Source organism: Festucalex cinctus, chromosome 18 (assembly GCF_051991245.1).
Source record: "Festucalex cinctus isolate MCC-2025b chromosome 18, RoL_Fcin_1.0, whole genome shotgun sequence".
Lineage (NCBI taxonomy): Eukaryota > Metazoa > Chordata > Actinopteri > Syngnathiformes > Syngnathidae > Festucalex > Festucalex cinctus.
In genome coordinates this window covers 3,216,654-3,235,609 of record NC_135428.1, presented here as the reverse complement: position 1 = coordinate 3,235,609, position 18,956 = coordinate 3,216,654, and the positions used below count along the sequence as shown (strand labels likewise).

At 41.7% G+C, this 18,956-nt stretch overlaps 4 protein-coding genes across 13 annotated transcripts in view; 1 reads left to right on the top strand and 3 right to left on the bottom strand.

Annotated features, from left to right (window-relative positions):
• Window positions 1-1,043, bottom strand: part of c1qbp (complement component 1, q subcomponent binding protein) — a 2,522-nt gene extending 1,479 nt beyond the window's left edge. Inside the window, exon 1 of the mRNA XM_077505615.1 lies at window positions 641-1,043. Within this exon, the coding sequence (XP_077361741.1) occupies window positions 641-890 (250 nt within the window). The 5' untranslated portion in view covers window positions 891-1,043. The remainder of the gene's footprint in view (window positions 1-640) is intronic.
• mlxipl (MLX interacting protein like) overlaps window positions 1-2,911 on the bottom strand; it is a 19,248-nt gene extending 16,337 nt beyond the window's left edge. Inside the window, exons 1-2 of the mRNA XM_077505599.1 lie at window positions 2,880-2,911; window positions 1,652-1,772 (exon numbers count right to left, since the gene is read on the bottom strand). The gene's annotated coding sequence lies outside the window, so the exon portion shown is untranslated. The remainder of the gene's footprint in view (window positions 1-1,651; window positions 1,773-2,879) is intronic.
• Window positions 1,962-18,956, bottom strand: part of dhx33 (DEAH (Asp-Glu-Ala-His) box polypeptide 33) — a 23,181-nt gene continuing 6,186 nt past the window's right edge. For 2 of the 3 annotated variants that reach the window (XM_077505602.1, XM_077505603.1), the window contains exons 3-13: window positions 7,918-8,078; window positions 7,529-7,756; window positions 6,952-7,122; window positions 6,210-6,395; window positions 6,008-6,119; window positions 5,692-5,851; window positions 5,540-5,628; window positions 5,344-5,471; window positions 4,106-4,309; window positions 3,949-4,035; window positions 1,962-3,279 (exon numbers count right to left, since the gene is read on the bottom strand). In XM_077505602.1, coding sequence (XP_077361728.1) covers window positions 2,971-3,279; window positions 3,949-4,035; window positions 4,106-4,309; window positions 5,344-5,471; window positions 5,540-5,628; window positions 5,692-5,851; window positions 6,008-6,119; window positions 6,210-6,395; window positions 6,952-7,122; window positions 7,529-7,699 — 1,617 coding nt within the window. In that variant the 5' untranslated portion in view covers window positions 7,700-7,756; window positions 7,918-8,078 and the 3' untranslated portion in view covers window positions 1,962-2,970. Of the gene's footprint in view, window positions 3,280-3,948; window positions 4,036-4,105; window positions 4,310-5,343; window positions 5,472-5,539; window positions 5,629-5,691; window positions 5,852-6,007; window positions 6,120-6,209; window positions 6,396-6,951; window positions 7,123-7,528; window positions 7,757-7,917; window positions 8,079-8,427; window positions 8,993-18,956 lie in introns of those variants that run through there. The other variant, XM_077505601.1, reaches the window with a different exon arrangement.
• Window positions 14,589-18,956, top strand: part of p2rx1 (purinergic receptor P2X, ligand-gated ion channel, 1) — a 15,324-nt gene continuing 10,956 nt past the window's right edge. For 2 of the 8 annotated variants that reach the window (XM_077505608.1, XM_077505606.1), the window contains exons 1-2: window positions 15,102-15,516; window positions 18,004-18,148. In XM_077505608.1, coding sequence (XP_077361734.1) covers window positions 15,380-15,516; window positions 18,004-18,148 — 282 coding nt within the window. In that variant the 5' untranslated portion in view covers window positions 15,102-15,379. Of the gene's footprint in view, window positions 14,660-15,100; window positions 15,517-18,003; window positions 18,149-18,956 lie in introns of those variants that run through there. The other 6 variants (XM_077505613.1, XM_077505607.1, XM_077505609.1 and 3 more) reach the window with 6 other exon arrangements.

The following is an 18,956-nucleotide window of genomic DNA, read 5'->3' as shown; positions in this document are numbered from 1 at the left end:
CAAATGCAATAAGTCATTTGATAGCGTTATTTTGCCGTAAACGACTCTGATTGGTCAATCACCGGAGCGATATATTCTTGGCCTGGCTGAAGGGCTATTTTACCGTGATTTCAGCAGGTTGGCCGTGAATAGGTTATTTTAGTGTGATGAGTTGGCTGCAGAGAATCGGTTATTTTACCGTGAGGCATGCACTGTGCGTGGTCCAACCGAAGCCGAAGTCTCTTTTTACGTAGTTTTCATTTTGTTTTGCCCACTAAAATATTACGCTGACTTTTTTTTTTTTTTTTTTTTAAAGTGGTGGTGTTCCGTTGTGTTTGTCGAATGTAACATGAATAAATGTTGGGAACAACTTTCTACACAATAGTGTGCGAAGACATCAGGAACCGGTCGTATAATGAAATTCAAGGTGAGCTCTGACCAGCTAGCGATACCGGGCAATAGCTAGCTTGTCGTCATGAACTCGAATAAAATATTTGTTTAACCACAAAAGTGTATTGCAGAGGACCCATTCCTTTACAAATAAGCACATTTTAAAATAAGCCAAGTCATGACACTACTGCAATATTTTTTTTACACGCTGTTACGCCGGTTGTCGACTCACAAATTTACGGCAAACTCCTAAAATAAAAAAAAGATTTACCCTCTGTGTGCATTCCGCCGCATCCACACGAGGCCGAAGGATTCAACAATTTCGAAGTGAACAGCTTCGGCCTGTGGCCCGACGCTCCGTTGCCGTTCATCATCCAAAAGGAGCGGGTGAAGGGTCTGGCAGGGGCCGCGTTCGGCGAGCAGAATGTGGGGCAACTAAGCGGCAAAGCCCGTGCCGTGGATGTGGAGGCCGTCGGAAGGCGGATAGCGGCTCCAACCGCGCGGACAATTGACTTAAGCATGTTCGATTATCTTACAGTAATTGGGACACTACAAACTCTTCCGACTCCGTAAATTTGTGGCTACTGGATGAGGATGCCGCAGCACACGTGTGGAAGGGCACATTGACCTGTCGTAACTACGATGCCTTTTGCGCCGGAAGTAATATGTGACTCAAAGGAAGCAGGAAAGCTCAAATGCCTCATTTCGCACCATGTCGTACGTCGACACCTCCGCCATATTTGATGTGGCATTCATGTAATGTAGCTAACTGGTGTCATACAACTGTACTGTATATTTTGTTATATTTGGCCATTTCAAATTTCCTGGTCACACAGTTGCGAGTAGATGAAAAAATGTACTTGCAGAGTCAAATTTTGTAAGCAAAATGCCACCACCAGTCTGGAGCACTGATGGGTGGTCAGATACTGCACGCAAGGAGATTCTGATGCCATCCTCCAATGAATGTCACCACCCCAAACAAACAGTGAACATTCAAGTGGGGGGGGATGTAACAGGCTACCAGATCAAAGGCGCCATTTTGAAGTCATAAGAAATACAAGCTACACATCATAAAGCGACCCCCCCCCCCCAAAAAAAAATATATAATAATAATAATAATAATAATAATTAAAAAAACAAATTAAATAAAATTTTTAAAAAAAGATGATAGCGACCTTCAGCTTCATTATGGCCATGTAGATCCCACCGAAGGATAGATCATGAACAGCATGAGTACAAACACAACCACAGATGCAGGGTTCATAAAGTGATCGTTACATACCTCTTTTTAGTCAGCTCTGCTCAGTGCTCGGCACTCACTCCAGACGCTTCAGTTTTTGTCCCTTTACATTCAAGTCCACGCCCCCAAACTCACAGAACATCACTTATGACATCATAGGTCTCTGAAGTGTTGGACAACCATATTAAGAAAGGTTTGTCATCAAGGCATTCAGACAAAGTTGATTAAACATTTTAAATACAACTTCTGGGTCACAGGTGAGTTGTTGGATCAAAATCCTCATTAGACGTGCTGGATCCCCAACCCAATGCACTAGGTAGGAATAATGCAGAGAAACTCAAAACTCGACAACTTCAAACGTATGTCTTTTATTAGAACGGGACATGCAGTTCCGACATGGTGTAAAAAATATTTAAGTTATTGTACAATCCTGAGTCGAAGTGTACAAAAATCACAAAAGAAGCTTCCGCGTCTTTCACAATCTGATCTACTTGCTACAAAGTGCGAACGAACTGAGAAACTATTTCCTTCTCCATGCATAGCATACATTTTCCGAGTTCACCACAGACAATATCAAACTGTAAAGTCGAGAGATGCGTTCATGCGACTTCCTCTGACGGGCCAGTTTGTAAAATGCGTCAAAACGGCATGCGCAAGTGGGTGCAGATATTACAAAAGCAAATTCATGTTACGTGGACATGCCAGAACACTTTGTGAAAACTTGTTTTTAAATACATTATTGACTGAATCAACGCGACAAGTGTAAAACCTCTTCAAGAGCACTTTGTATATAAAGTCAGTACAAGTCGGAAATGAACATTCTTTGGCGGCTCGACAACTTTTTGTCAATATTTGGTTTCCAAATATTTCTACTCTACATAGTCTTGATCATGAACTATTATTTATAGTCAAGGTGAGACTATACAATCAAAAGAAAAGAAACCCACATAAATCCGTTTAGCCTTTGAACATGGGATTATAAAACCAATTGACAACTCGGGAGTTGATTGTGAATGTGCAGATTCATGCTGCAGTGACACTGACTTAAGACTTAAGTGGGAGGTAGTGCAATCCAACTCTATACACAGCATTACATTATGCTTTTTTTTTATGACTTCATGATAGTCCTACATTGAGGGGGGTCCTTGGTTTACGACTTTCCTATGACACCAGTGTAGCCTGATTTTTATAACAACGTTGTAGTAAATTCTTCTAGTCCACAAATATAAAATAAACAGTATTAAAAAAAAACAAAAAAGATACTTCTTACCTTCAGTCCAATAGTTAGCTTTCACACTGGAAGCATAACATCGAGGACCCCCTGTATCCCTGGATTAGTGAAGTGCGCCAAACACGAGCGTTTAGCTCTTGGTCGGGCGCAGTTTGCGGCCAAAGTACTCCGGTGCTGCATCGAGCAACCAATCGGCATCGGCCAGACACAGGTCCCTCATGTAGCAGCGCGAGGTGTGCAGCAGCTCGTTGAACACCACGTATGCCGGTTTGGCCTGGAAAAGGACAGACGAAGGGTGGATGGCCACCGGCTGGTGGGTGTCCAGCGCCAAGTAGCTGCCGTCGGGTTGAAGCTCGGCGGCGTTGATGAACATGCCGTGGGCGAGGCACTGGCGAACCTTGCCCGTGTCCGCTCCGCATGACTCCAGCTTTAAGTTCAGCTGATGGCACAAATAAGCAAAACAGAGCAGTTAGAAAATTGATAGCGTTATTGTCATTGTACTAAAGGTGCAATGAAATGGAACAGTCAAAAGACCATACAAGAGACATAGAAAACAATGACCAAACAGTACTGGCTGTACTCTGATGAAAGGCACTGCTGACATCTGCTGGCCATTACCCCTCATTACAATCTTTTCTAACTAATACTTGCTTGGGAATTGCATGAAGGTTTTCTTTTCTTTTTTTCATTATGTTGGAATATGAAGTGCTTTTCAGGAAAAGTACAATAAGTAAGTGATTTGAGTTTATGCAGGGCTAATGTTAATCGCGGCTGTTAATCGTTTAGCATAGGCTAATTTTGTTGGTGTAATATGTGCATAAGATAAGGAACAATGAGTATTTATAGCCACTAATTTCAACTTAGGTTACACCTTAGTGGACATAAAAATAAATAAATAAATAAATAAATAAATAAAAAAAATTGCAAAAAAAAATAAAAAAATTATTTGTTGGGCGGGGCTATTAGTGGATTAATCAAAGGAATAGTTGATAAGCGATTCGATTTTTAAGAAAGTCATTAGTGACATCACTAAATAGAATAGAAAAAGAGTTTTATACAACAATAGCGAAATCAAATCACTACTGCGTTGAGATTCGTCGAGATGTACCTTAAGGCAGATTTCTCTGAGTTGTCCTTGGACGTCTTTCACGAGACTCATGTTTCTGCTGTTGACAAAGTTCTCCCGACACCACTCCTTTACAAAGAAAAACATGGCTCAAGTAGCTCGGTGAACTATCGTGCAGCACTAACACGCAAATACTTGCCTTGTTCCCGCTGACTTTCTTGAATGCTCGGTAAATGCTGAGGAGCGTCATGTGATCTCCTTCGCTGGACGAGAACTTCTTGCGCACAGCAAGAACCTCTTCTCGCCGCGCTGGCGGGTTGTACAGCACCGTGTCCACTGACAGCAGAGACACGATGCTTAAAATCTCCTCAGAGCAGGCGTAGTTGGGGGATAGCAGGATGGTCTGCAAAGGATGAACGTGTCACACTGTCGTCTTTTTTTTTTTTTTTTCCCTAGCGTAGCGTGCCAAACCAATAATGCTGCCTTCACAACAAAAGCAGGGGAAGGCGTTTCGTCACCCCGATAGGGATGTAACGATAAGTGCAATATCGTGATATTAAAACTGCCACAATATCGTCATCGTCATGTTCATGATATTTAAATGCAACACATCTTAAAAAAAAAAAAAAAAAAAAAAAAAAAAAAGTCAGGTTGATTTCCATTTCTGCAGTTCTAGCACCCTCTGGTGGCTAGTTTTTTTAGTGCAATTTATTTTTCATTAGGGATGTTTTAGCCCATCTATGCTGAAAATCTACACTAATTGTCAGATGAAGGGATAAAGTCAATATGTGGAGAAACTCAATGTGTGCGTGCATTAACATAACATAAAAATAATAATAATTAAACATAATAATATAATATCATTGCAGTTATGTACAAAAGCACAATATTTTGCTTTTTTTTTTTTTTTAAAGTATGAGCTCATTTTGTTTGTACAATATTGTGACCTTTTTTTAAATACTGCCAACCCCCCGCCCCAAAAAAAAAAAAAAAAAAAAAAGGTTTTATAATTACCAAAAGATAGCCACAAGATGGCTGTAAATTGCTACTTTTGACATAAAAATTGTACTATAACACTACTTTTGTTTAATTAAAGCTCCTCAATTGACTTCAACATAGTTTCTTGGCACCAAGATGCCACAAGTATACAACAAAGTACGACTTTTAATGCTTTGGTCTGAACACAAAAATAAATAGCTGTACTGTTGCCTTAATCAAGCGTAGCAGGTTGTTATTGCAGTTGACAAATGTGATGTCACACACGTGAGACAACACATTTGTCTCAGTATCTCTGAGAAGGAATGTGGAGGGGGGACTACTTATATATGCTAACAAAGCGAACCTAAGACAAAACAAATACAATTTATAAGGTGTCAATTATGATCTAAACAGGAATTGTTGTGAGAATGTCACACGTGCAAGAGAATAGCCCACTACCTTGGCATATCTTGGCTCCAAGGGGAAGCTCGACATCTTCTTCCCCAAAGCGGTGAGTAGAACCTGCCCATTGTTCTTCTCCACAGCCCCCAGCAGCTCCAAATGCTCCACAGCCGAGCGAATGGCATCTGTAAAAGGTTGTGATGGAATTGCAAATTACCGGGTGGTCACAAACTGCTCTTCTGTTGTATCTTACCTGGGGAGGGTTTGGACATGAAATCAAAATTCATAACATCTTGAATCCCGAGCGCCATCAGCTGTAGCATCACGCTGGCTAAGTTGCACCTAGAAAACAACAAACCACAGCAGGTGTGTACTTGGCCTCATTCTCTATTAGAAAAAGTTTACCTCTGAATCTCAGGCACAGTCATAGGGATGAGATGATCAAATTCCTGCTCTGTGTAGAGACGGTAGCAAATTCCTGAGTCTTCCCTGCCGGCCCGGCCTGCTCGCTGCCACGCCTGCGCCTTCGAAACCCGCTGCACTGCCAGGACCTCCAGCCCACTATCTGCGAGCCAATCGACAACCAGCATTCAAAAATCAACACGTGCCGAATACAGCAAAGGAAAGGATGTCACATTTTTTGCTGCAAATATTTTTTGCATGTTGGTTATGTTACTAACTCGCGTCACATCATCATAGTCGGTCACAAGAATTGGCTCACCAGGATTGAACCGTTTGGCCTTCACCATTCCAGTATCAATGACATATTTGATCCCAGATATTGTAACGGATGTCTCCGCTATGTTGGTTGACAAGATAACCTTCCTGCAACCCTTGAACAAGAAGAGAAGCAAAAACATTTTGTACAAATAAACCAACAGCTCCAATCGCTGTCCTCATCTGCCAGTTACTCCCGACTTTACCTTTGGAGCTGCCTGAAAGACCCTGAGCTGTTGCGTCGGAGGCAGTGACGCGTACAGGGGGACGACGACCATCGGTGCACAGTTGTCGGGAAGGTGCTTGGCAATGTCCCGGCATGTCCTTGCTAGAGCCTCGATCTCTTCCTGGCCCGTCATGAAGACCAACACGTCGTGCGATGGAGGTGCTTCCTGTGTGCAGATGAGAGTCGCAAATTGCAATGTCAAGGAGACTCAAACACACACAAGAACAAAGTTTTACCGGTACTTTTATATTTATGATTACACGTTTGATTATCAGAGAAGAAATAACCATTTTTTTTTGTTTTTAAATACGCTGACTTTCAGTAAAAGTTGACAACATAAAACCATTGTCCTTGTCGTGGGTCATAATTTGGTTAACATTATTAATTTTTACAGACTAGAAGGGTCAGCAACCTTTTCTGTCAAGAGTGTATTTTAGGCCAAATAAAAAGCAAGTCTGGAGCCACAAAACATTTGTGATGAAAGAAGTAGTATGTGAGTGAAGTCTAATGTACGAGAGCTAATTAGAGTTTCACCACAGCACAAAAATATGACGACAGCATCCAATATGTACACATTCATTTTCTTCTACCTATTGTCTTCCATTGTTGGATTTTTTTTTTTTTTTTAAGTTTGTAATTTTGCATACATTTTTGACTTTTTTCTGACTTTCTGTAAAATTTCTGCCATTTTTTTTTATGCACGTGTCCTTTTCTGACACTACCTGATGTATCTGGAACACAGTGACAAGAGCAGCTTGCAGGTAGTCGGACTGGGCCTGCTTGGTGTAGTAGATCTGAATGGGATGCTGCCTGCCCTCCAGGTACAGTACCGGTGACTTGTTGAAGTATTCCGAGAACAGGTCCACATCCATGGTAGCTGACATCACTATCACCTAGCCAGGTTAAACAGAAAGAAAAATAATGAAAGAAAAGGGTAATGAAAATAACATCACCATATATCTAAGCGGGCGAAGAGTCAAACCCACATTTATCGACTTCATAACATAAGTGTTCGCTTTCTTTCAAATTTGAGCTCCACTCTCGGTCGTCCTGGTAACACAACACTCAGCATTGGCTCAGAAGGCCAGTCATTCACTTACTTGCATTAGACAATTAAAACAGGTAGATTTTAGCAAGACGTGAAATAGGGTGAATTATGAATTATGACAGAAGCAAGTCACACAAGCCAATAAGACGTCTGCAAAGTGCTTTAAATTGTGAAAAAGTGCACAATATGGCTCCGTTAAAAATGTATATGTCACCAGATCAAGGCAAGTTTTCATTAACTTAAAAACATACTTTCAGAGGAATCTTGCCAAGTTCTTTGCGCCGGCGCTGAGCCGTCTTGACAACTCCAAACAGCACATCGGTGTGCACGGTGCGCTCGTGAGCCTCATCCAGGACGACGACAGTGTAGCGCAGCAGTAAGGGGTCGCCGATGGCCTCGCGCAGGAGCATGCCATCGGTCATAAACTTCAGCTTCGTCTCGGGGGACGTGACGTCCTCAAAACGCACGGTGTAACCCACCTGAAAATTGTTGTAAATAGTAGAAGTAACTATTAATAAAAAAAAAAAAAAAAAAAAGTGAAGTCAAGTCTTTTAACATTGAGTCTAAAATCATCAAATTCATGACTTGAGTCCAAGTCACATGACTCGAGTCCACACCTCTGGTATGAAGGGAAACGTACCAGCTTGCCAAGTTGCGTCCCCTTCTCTTCTGCCACCCTCCCTGCCAGCGATATCGCAGCCACTCGTCGGGGCTGAGTGATGGCAATGAGGCCCTGGCGTCCAATCCCAGCCTCATATAAATACTGGGGGATCTGGGTGGTCTTCCCTGAGCCGGTTTCACCTAAGAACAAAGATTGGGTCTTGTCAAAAAACAAGTAACGCGATATCAATGCAGAGGTGTCAAAAGTATCCATACTCTGTACATTAGTATTATTCTATTTATTATATTTTGTTAGCTCCTTGTTACAGCTGTTATTTTTAAGTGTAGTAAATATGGTTGAGCAGAATATAAGTAGACACTTTATTGAGCTGTACTTCAGCAACGAAAATAAAAATCCTAAATTTGCTAACGATAATTGAAAAAATGGCCCGTGTGTTTGTTTGTTTTTTCGGTTGTTTTAAACGGCACAATTGGCAAATACAGTAACGTCGAAAAGCATTACACAACAGACTGCTCGATGACGAGTTACCTATCAGAATAGCATTGTGGAGCTGTCGCAGTTGGCTCAAAAGCTGAGCCCTCGCTTGGTAAATGGGAAGCTGTTTCCTCTGGACATCAATCGGCGTGGTCGCTTTTGCCTTCCCAGGCAGCAGCATGCCAGGTTTCTGCTTGTCGAGGCGGAAGAAAACGGACCCCGGCTTGAATTTTTTAGCCGGAGGATGGTCGGGATCGTAGGGCATGATCTAGAAGACAAGTTTTCCTGAGGGCACTCGCTGTTGCGTCTTTAAGGCTCGATTCGATGTCAGCAAACGAGAAGGAAAATTATTTTCATGCTCACGAGGAGGTACATCCAATGCGGTTGTTTTGCTCACGCTTAAAAAAATGGCCCACGAGGTAACGCCGTCGCACGTGTTTGACGTCATAGATACTGGCACGTTAGCGTTTAAAAAAAAAAGAAAAAGAAAAAGAAAAAACGACTAGCTACAAATTGTGCGACATTTGAATCCCCGTTGACGGAAATTTTTAATTTTTTGGAATTGGTTTATTAACGCTACCAGTACCACTACCACCCCCTATCGGAGAAAGAGCAGTCGCATTTTTGTGGCATCTTATTTGTTTACGCATCCCGATTTGTCTAAACTGTAAGTCAAATACCTAGGAAAAGAATTAATTACATTAAAAACAAAAACAAAACATTTCCTCCATATTATAGTTTATGAATGTGGGTTGCGTCATTATTCATTAATGTTATATTGCTAAAAATAGTTGGGAGAATGACTCACGCAAAGAATAAAATGGTTGTCTCCAACACTAAGTGAACGAAATCATAGTTCAGTTCACTGAGGTAATAATTTTAGAAATGATGAAGCAAAATGGTGAATTATTACCTTAATTGTCATCAACAGCATTTAAAAGTGTGCTTTGAATGACGACCTCACAATGCTGTCCGGAATGTTGCAGTCATCAAACCAAAAACAAACAAAAAATAAATTAATCAATTAATTAATTAATGGCTTAATTATTTCCAGACACTACGGCTGATGCTTCTTTCAACGATATGGCTTTCCAGGTCGAATGACCTGTGCTTGGATGTCCAAGGCTGCAAAAATCCACCGCATTACCATCATACGGTGGACTCACCTGTATGAACTTTCCAATCCTTTGACAATGACAGTTGCATTTTCCTGCTACTGAATCAAAAGTGACACTTGTCCTTCCAAACTGACGGACTCAAGCTTAGTGGATGTCAAATGTTTCTGGTATTGAAAATATGTCATGTAGGTTATGCTTGGAAACAAGTTATTTATTGGAAAAATACACCTTGGGACATCAAGTTATTCCCCCCCCCCCCCCAATTTAGAGCATCATGAGTTATCGCGACCTCCTCGTGCTCAGGTTAATGTTGGGGATTAAAGCAGCATTTGTATCTGGAGCCAAGCTTCTCCTCTGGAATCGCTCAGTAAATAACCTTCTTTTGTTTTTAGTGGAAATACTTTCCTGTCTGGCTGTGACTTTGGTGCATTTGTCTTTCCCAGACTGCAATGTTTCTGTAGTCTTGCTATAATCATTTGATATTCAAACCATTAAGTTGAGTAACAGCTACACTTTACTTGGTATGCCCTCAGTGTCATTCTTTTCTTTCTTTTTTTTTTTTTTTTTTTAATTATTGGAACGCTAGCCTGAGTCTGTCTAATGCTGGACCACACAAACCTAAACAATGACATGGCAAATTTCCAGTAAATTGTAAACAAGCATGTATGGTTTGGACTGAATTATTCATACTAATTTTTGGCAATCACAGCTCAGTGGCTGCCTGAAAAATGTAAGGTAACAATGCTATCAGTGGAAAAACTGGTACTGCTAGCTCTGAGAGAATGGCGAGAATGAAAATTTTTTTTAAGTGGTATAGATCTTCCGTCATCCCCCACGCTCAGTTTGGTGCTGAGGCCAAAGTGGCATCTGATGGACTCTTAGTACTAACGAACTGTTGAAATGAGTTGAGGAGCTTCATTTGGACAAAAGTAGTTCTTTGCTTTGCTGCCACCTTGTGGCATCTATAGGCAGTAACAGTACAGGATACGGTATGCCTTTTTTGGGTAGCATCAATTACTTTTCACAATTTACTGTAGGACCAGTCCCTATAGCATGGGGTCATTACAAAATATGTAATCCGTACATCAGTCATAAATGTACCCTTTATGATTGCAGAAGGTGGAATCAATAGCATGACTCAGACAAGAGCAGTTCAAAAATGTTACTGACAAAGGTCAGCCATGAGACAGCCTGGGGTGAGTTGCTCACCATGCTGTTTTAGCTGATGGTCTTGGGAAAGGATCAGAACCTCTCAGGGGTAGGCTGTGTCCATGTTGGCCAATTTGTCTCATCCAAATCACAGCCAGTGGACTCGATAGCACAACTCAGACAACGGGAGAATTCTAATGTATTTGGTAGTCGTGGAAGGAACAATCACTTTTTAGTGAGTGTTTCCCCTGCTACTTTTAGTTTACAGAGCACATTTCTCCCCAACACATTTACTTGGGTTTGTTCAGATACCAGAAATGGCAATGTGGCTATTTCTCCCTGCATTGTTAACCAAACTGGAGTGGCCACTGGAATTGTTTAAAATTTTCCCGAGAATCTTACTGTTTTGACACATTTGCCAGACGTGGAGGTGACAGGCAAGATTTGGATCTACACAAAAGTCGAGGTAGCTCCAGTTTCGATCAACGCTGGTGTTTGTTCCTCAGTCTCCCTTCCACCTTTTTCGGTAGCCGCTTATGTATTCAGCTGGCTTCTCTATTTCAGGAAGAGGCAAGTGATCGGTTTTGATCAATCTTTATAAGATACTCCTTTCGCAGCATCTCTCAAGCGTCACCGCAATAAGAATTGAATTCAACTTTGTCTGCGGATGGATTCTTCATTACACGTTCTCCATTGTTGGTACTGCCAACTGTTTCTTCCTCAAGCACCTTCATCCAGTTGTTGGCCACCTAATAGATGCCAGGCAGTCTGGAGATCAACCCAAACAGGTCAAGTGTTTGCCACCCAATGTATTGTCTTTGTGTCAGATTGGTAAATGATTATTAGCCTTGATGTCAGCTCTGTATCCGAGGTCATATTGTCCGTTTTCCTTCTCGTTTGCTACAAAAGCCTTCCTTCCAGTACCTCTTGTTTTTCCTCTCGTCTTACCCCTGAGAAGCTTATTTTCCTGCTTGAATGTTGCCCACATCACCTATTGCTCCTTCCTTTTCCTCTTCCTGTCCAACTGTGGCCCTGACTGCCTGACTGTATCTCATCCTCAATTCTTGGATCTTGGTCCTTTCGCGCTCTCTGTCCTGATCTGAATGCTCCAGTTTGAGCCAATGAGTGGTTTTGTTTGTTGAAGAGCTTGATCTTTTTCTGATTTTGTCGGCTTTTGTGCCCTTTTCTCTTTTGGATTTGTGATAAGCCTATTGAGACATGTGATTTAATCTTTCCAAAATTGACATCTCCTGAGATTTGGACAGTTCTGCTGAAGAGCGGAAAGAGGTCAGATGGACTCATCATTGTTCACTGTCTAGTTGGATTTAGTTTCAACTGTTTTTTTTGTTTTTAAATCTGTCTTCCTTTTGAGCTTTAAGACTTTCACGACTCTTCTTCATTGTGTCCCTGAACATTTCACCTTCGCTTTAAACAATTTTATGATTTCTGGTCCCTTATGTCTTTTCATTTCTCTTTTGCTGCTTTTGTCTTTGGGTCTATAATCCTTTATACAGAGTTCCATCTCCTGGCACAAGCGGCCATCAAATGTTCCACCTTTGATCAGCTTTGGTCAGCTTTGATTTAAGTTCTTAGTGTGTTTTTTTTTTTTTTTTTTTCCCCAATACGGCGTCTATGTCCACTTTCTTTGTTGGGTATTTTCTTCCTAAAATCATTGCCAAAGGGAAAGTTATTACATTGCGTGCAAGTAATTTAATAGCTGTCGACTGTTTGAACTGAAATTTTAGTTCAACCCTTCCCTTTCACTGTTTGCATTAATAGGAAGGCCATTAGATCGTACAATACCAAACAGCACAATTCATTTAAAATACCAGGCTCAATATATTATTAAAAAATGCCACTGTTACAAACAAGAGTGAGATTTAAAGAATATTTCAATCAAAAAACTACACAGTTCAACAATATAGTCTGTTGAAGGCCTTCAGGCTTTGTTCTGTACTTAATAGCCACTGTTGGGATGTTTTTTTTGAAAGACTACACCAAGAAAAAGAAACAACTTTACGGTCACAGGAAAGAGTTCACCCATTTACAGTACAAGAACTGTGGGAGACACAATTTAATAAAACCATGCATACAAGATATTTAAAATAGAAGGATAGATTGCTGTTTTAAGGAATGTTTTAAGACTTTTTTTTTTTTCCTAAAAACTATCACCAAGCAAAAGCAAAGTTTTCTTTTCCACTCTCCACTTATTTACTCTCGACTCCTGCATGGCCCACAACACATTACCTCTAGTATGTAAACCAAACAGAATCCTTGCACTTCAGTTGTTTAGATACACGCAATCTCACCATCGAACACGCACGCATGCATACTTATCTTCCTCCGCGACAATTTTACAGGACTCTCGATTCGCAACCAAACATGCAACATTTATCAGTGATTACTGGAAATGATTGACGTCCAAGATATTTTCACAGAAGTTAACCGCAGACAACTTTCCGCTGCTCCGTCGCATTTGCTCAATCTTTCTGCCCTATTATCTCTTAAAGGAGCAACACGTCACACCATCTTCATCGATATGCTTGCATCCTGGTGAGTACTGTACTTAGGACTGTCTCCACCTCAAGTGTCATTCAAAAGAGTACTTTGAGTTGATTTTAGATGTCCATATCTGCCTGATGAATACTTATAATTTATCTGGTCATATCAGGATATTCAGTATGTGGTCAGTGTGCTTCTGACTAAAAAAAAAAAAAAAAAACTCCCTTTCCAGGTCACACCCTAGTCCTGCAAAGGAGTTGGCGACCAATGTCAGTCTGACCTATAAAGATTCATTAGGGAGGCTTATACTCCTTTATTGACCCTTATGGATGCCAATAGAGCTGTCAAAATTCAATGTCATGCAACAAATTATGAAAACCATCTGAGTTACATCAGAACTGCCAGACAGGAGATAAAGAAAGAGAGGGAGAGAAATAAGGGTTTGCTGGTTGGTTTTCAAGTGAGCAAAAATATTGAAACAGACATCAGAAAATTAACTTAAAGTGAATAATATTTCACATTTGGTGGCATAACCCTGACTTGCAATAACTGCATCAAGTATGCAACCCATTGACTTCACCATTGACTTTTCAGTTATGATTTGTTTCTGGGGTTTCTCCCTTCATTCTGTCAGCAGTGCATTGTCATGTTGCATGATTAAGCTTTTCACGATAAATTTGGATGCATTTTTTTCTGTACAATTGCCAGACAAAATGGTTTTGTAGACTTCAGAAATCCTTCTGCTGCGACCATCGTGAGTTACGTCATCAATTAATTCTTCAAAGGACAAAATACACTACAAGATGCAAACAACTCGGCAAAATGAATCAGAAGGCCAGATTGAATTTTGCAAAGACAACAGAGACAAACCACAGAAGTTTTGGAACAAAGTTTGATGGTCTGATGAGACCGAGATGAACCTCCACCACATTGACGGAACGGCCCAAGTATGGCGAAAGAAAGGATCTGCTTCTGATCCAAAACACACAAGCTCATCTGTGAAGCATGGTGGAGGTCATGACAGGGCTTGAGCTCGCATGGCTGCTTCTGGAACAGGATCACTTGTCTTGGTATTCGTATTATGATCTGAAAACCGAAAAGTCTTCGGTATACCACAAAAACAAAGGAATTGACCTTGACTGTATCTTCACACGTGACAATTTATCTCAAATACTAGGACGGTCCTGACCGTAGAAACAGGCGGCAGTCGCCCTTGAACTAGACATAACTTGTACCATCCATCCCACAGTGGTTGATCCTGCCCTTGTCTAAGTGGGCCCATTAGTTAGACAGAGCTCTTCACATGACTTTGTATGCTTTGTTCCTCGCCATTCTTGGGTATTTTTAGCTGCGTGTTTTGGGTCATTATCCAGTTGGAGTACACATGACCTGCAGCACATTTCGGTCCAAAACACTTGAGGATTCAAAACACACCATTGCAGACCGAACGAAGTCCATCGAACAAAAAAATCGTGGAGATAAACAAGTGGAAAACATTTTCTCAAGTAACATGTACAGTAAGTGAAAAGCTTTATTTATACTTATGTCTTATTCCTACCACTTTCTATGCACTCCAATTATAAATGCAAAGGACCTCGCGGAAGGCGGGAGGCACAATTTGTTGCGTGTCAGGACGCCACCACGCCAAACGATGATAATAACGTCGGCTTAATGCTTAATATCTGCAAATAGTGACACGAGGGTAGGCAAACAGGGCAATGTGTATTTGTCTCCAGTTTGTGGCATCTATCTCCGCCTCACATGCAGGAAGTGGGTGTCAAGAGGATAACGATAAGGTTTGATTGCTTAAAGAGAGCCTCGGGTGTGTGGCGTGTGTGGCAGCAACTACTATCATATTAAGACGGAAAAAAAACAAAAAAAAAACTGAATTGCACCCAAAACAAGACTGTGAATATGCAGCAAAGACAAAATAGAAGATAAAGCCGTGACTAAATGTGAAGATCCACAGGCTGGAGGAGCAAAAGAGAGGCAAGAGAGGGAGGGCGGAAGAGAGAGAGAGAGAGAGAGAGAGAGACAGAGGTGGAGGAAGTCAGCCAAGACTTCTCCTGAAGCACATCAGACATTCCTTGCGAGAGGAAACCGAGGAGGCAGAAGACCTTCGCCACCGGTGCGGGGAGGCAACCCAAGGGGAGCCGAAGAGTTTGGGTGCTCAAGTGAGCTGAGGAGCCCCCCCCCCCCCACCTCCCCACCCACCTCGGTGGGTCAGCCACCTTAAAATGAAGAGCCAAATCGCCAACGCCCTCTCGGACTTCTTCTTCGAGTACGAGACCCCGCGCCAGGTGCTGGTGCGGAACAGGAGAGTCGGGGTGGTGTGTCGCCTCATCCAGCTGGGGGTCTTGGCTTACATCATCGGGTAAGACTTTTATGTCTCGGCTGCTTTTCAATACAGAAGTTTGCATTGTCTGGAAAGTATGAGCTTGTTTGGAGTGGCCTCTCAGCGTGACCTTCTGAATTCCAACAGCTTCCTCATCCCGAATCACTCTATTTATATTTTCCCTCAAAGAATTCTTAGATTTGGATTTTTTGTGTATGTGACTCAGGCTAAGGAGAAAGGACCGATGAGTCATGTCGTTAGCTCTTCTTCAAGTTGAGACAAACGTACAAGACGAGTGACGCACTGACCCACTCATTATGGCCACACACACGTGCGCTGACATGTACTGGATGACGACTTTGCTCAAAAAAAAAAAAAAAAAAAAAACCTCCAAGGTTTTGCTTTCTTTTTTGGACCACTCGACAGGACCGCATGTTGATTTGTGTTACGTTCTTTGGGTTACTTGTGAGTGTTCATGTGCGCGGCTCCAAGCTGTAGAACCCGAGGAACTGTGTTTGATGAACAGGCTGGGACATATGCTAGCATAGATAACAATCAAGTGCTGCCCAATTCCCTGCCAAACAGTGCGGAGGCGGTGTTACCTTCAACGGGTTGTTGTCTCGTGTGCGTGACCCATGTCATGACCGACAGTTCAGCCTAAAGTACTTTATGCCCTCGATGTTCACATTTTGAGTTAAAGTCGCTTTGGATTTGGGGGGTGAGCACATTGTATATGAGCAGTTAGCCGTTTTTAATATTAGTTCATACTTTGGTCAAATGGTTTTGCTCACGTTTGCTCATCTTAAAGCATGTGTATCAAATGTTTTCACGAATAGTAGATTAGAATACTCGTCATACATTTAGGGATGTCCATCTGCAGCCCTTTTTTTCTTAGCAGTCAAGTATTGTACTTCTTACAAGCATAACACTCCTGACAACTTCTACCACTACATACGTCTGTCTGTCTGTCTGTTTCTCTCTCGCACATAGAAATGCAAAGAAAATATTAGCAACTAAAATGATACAATTAAGACTATTCAATTTCAGGAGCAAATAGTGAGGAATTGCAAATTGCAAAGTCCCCAGTGTGCAAGAAAATTCAAGTTTAGCGAGCACACAAACCAAGCGGTGCTTTGCATAAATCTTTCCATAAAATGCAACATGAAAGTGTTTCAAATGAAAACGTAATCTCCACGGGTGGAACCAGAGAAGTAAACGAATGGTTTCCAAAGAAAATAATAATAATTAGTTCCCAGTGAATGTCAAAAATGACAATTCATTGTTTGAGATGTGGGACAGATGGTGATGTTGAAAACAATGACGAGTAATCGCGGCAGCGCAGCGTGGTGAGAGAAAAGCCCTCAGCACATCAAGACGCCTCCTTTCTGCCGCTTGTTCTCCGTCTGTCGCAGCAGATACAGATCTCACTTCCACAGCTGGACTGCCATTTTTCATGCTTTTTTCCAAGCCTTCATTTTCCTATCAATGTGCTCCAGTTCACCGCCTGCTTAATATAAACTTACATAATTTCATTCACCCCCCAAAAAAGTGTTTGTCTTATTTGCATACACCAGTGTTTCAGTACGGTGTTCAGTGTTTGTTACTGTACTATCTACATTCATACACAATGTAGTGACGTGTGTTTGGATTCCATGTACATTCTATTTTGAGATGTGTCAACTGGCGTGACCTCCTGGTTTAAGTACGGTAAGTCCGTAACTGTCAAAAGTGCACTCGTGTTAAACAGTCGGGTAACATGTAAACAAAACGCTGGTTCATCTCAGCATGTGATCCAAGTCTGCAAATTATTGTGGGAATGCTGAATGCTGAAGCATTCCCACAATATCACTTAACAGCTGTCTGATACTGCTCGGTGGCACAGTTGGTGAAGCGCAGTAACCAGGAGGTTATAATTTCATAATTTATCTCTCAATTTATTCCAAAAGAATTCCACATGCATTCAAATCTTAGCATTCAGCATTCCCACGCAATTTCTCCAAAAATTGCACTTAGTCTCGTTATTCTATTCTTAATTTGCCACGCCCACTCAAACGAATGACCGAAATACCATCAATTCATGCACAGCTCTAATATATATATATATATATTTATAAAATTGTGGCCGGCTGATTAATTAGTCTGACATTACCATTTTATTTTTATTTTTTAACTTTACAAAATCATCTCGCGGGCCGGATTAGATCCTTGTGCGGGCCTGATCCGGCCCGCGGGCCGTTATGTTTGACACCCCTGGTTTAAATCCTTCTGCATCTAACTTTATGAAGTCGCTGCTACTGTGTCATGAGTTATACAAATAACACATCTCGCCATTGCGACATTTAAAGTAGAATGATGCAACTCCGATGAATCGTGTGAGGTGTGCTGCTGGCATAGCAAGATAGCGGTGCCGCATGTCTAGATCAACACTGCACGGTGCATGTCCTTGCCTGTGGGCTCAGAATGCTTGGCAAGTGTGTAGCCGGAGTGTGAGGTGATGACAGGCCTGACCGATTGTGTCTTGTCCAGGTGGGTGTTCATCTATGAGAAAGGCTACCAGTCCACAGACACAGCCGTCAGCTCCGTCTTCACCAAAATGAAAGGAGTGGGCTACACCAACGTGAGCGGAGAGGAGCGAGTGTGGGATGTGGCCGACTATGTTTTCCCGCCGCAGGTTGGTCACTGGATGGCTGATGGCGATTGGCGCGTGTATGTTAATAATAATAAAGATCGACCTTTTCAGTCAATCCGAATCATACAGAATATTGTTTGACTTTGCCGTCGATCCGGGTCATCCTCACAAGTCGCCGTTGTCCTTGACGCCATAAAATCAAACTGTCAGGATTTTTTAAAATCGGTCTGACAACATCAAAACGATTTGCTCCCAGAAGAGAGCTGAAAGGCGACCAGGTGGTGACAAAGTTCAAAGTTTATATAACGCCTTCTTATCACATCATTGTTGGCCCGACTTCATGCCAGACGTGATCAACAAGGACACATCAGACGAGACGGGCACAGATTCAGTTTCACGTTAAAGGTCTTTGCCAACGCTTCCCATAAAGCGCAGAGCAAACAGTCAATGAAAAGTCAAATATATTTGTTGACCGAAAATGTTCCTGGGTCCTGTTTAACGGCGAGGAAGAAATAACAAAAGGCCCAGTGATCGTCTTGCTTGCTGTAAGATGTCGGGCGTGGACCATTTTGCAGTTTACGATCGGCTTATCTAAAACACTCAACTTGACGTGATAGAAATAAAGCCAACTTTCAGTTTCTTAGGATTTTGCGGTCGGACTCGTTCTGCTTGAACTGAAGAGCTTCCAAAAAAAACTTTCAGCATGCACAAATCTAAGCCATTTTATTTAGAGTACCTCAATCCATTTTCACGTGTGCAATAATATTAAAGGAAGGCTCCTTTAATTTTACATGTATGGCTTGATCGGCAGTAAATAGTTAGTTTAGCTACGAAAAATGCATAAGAGCTG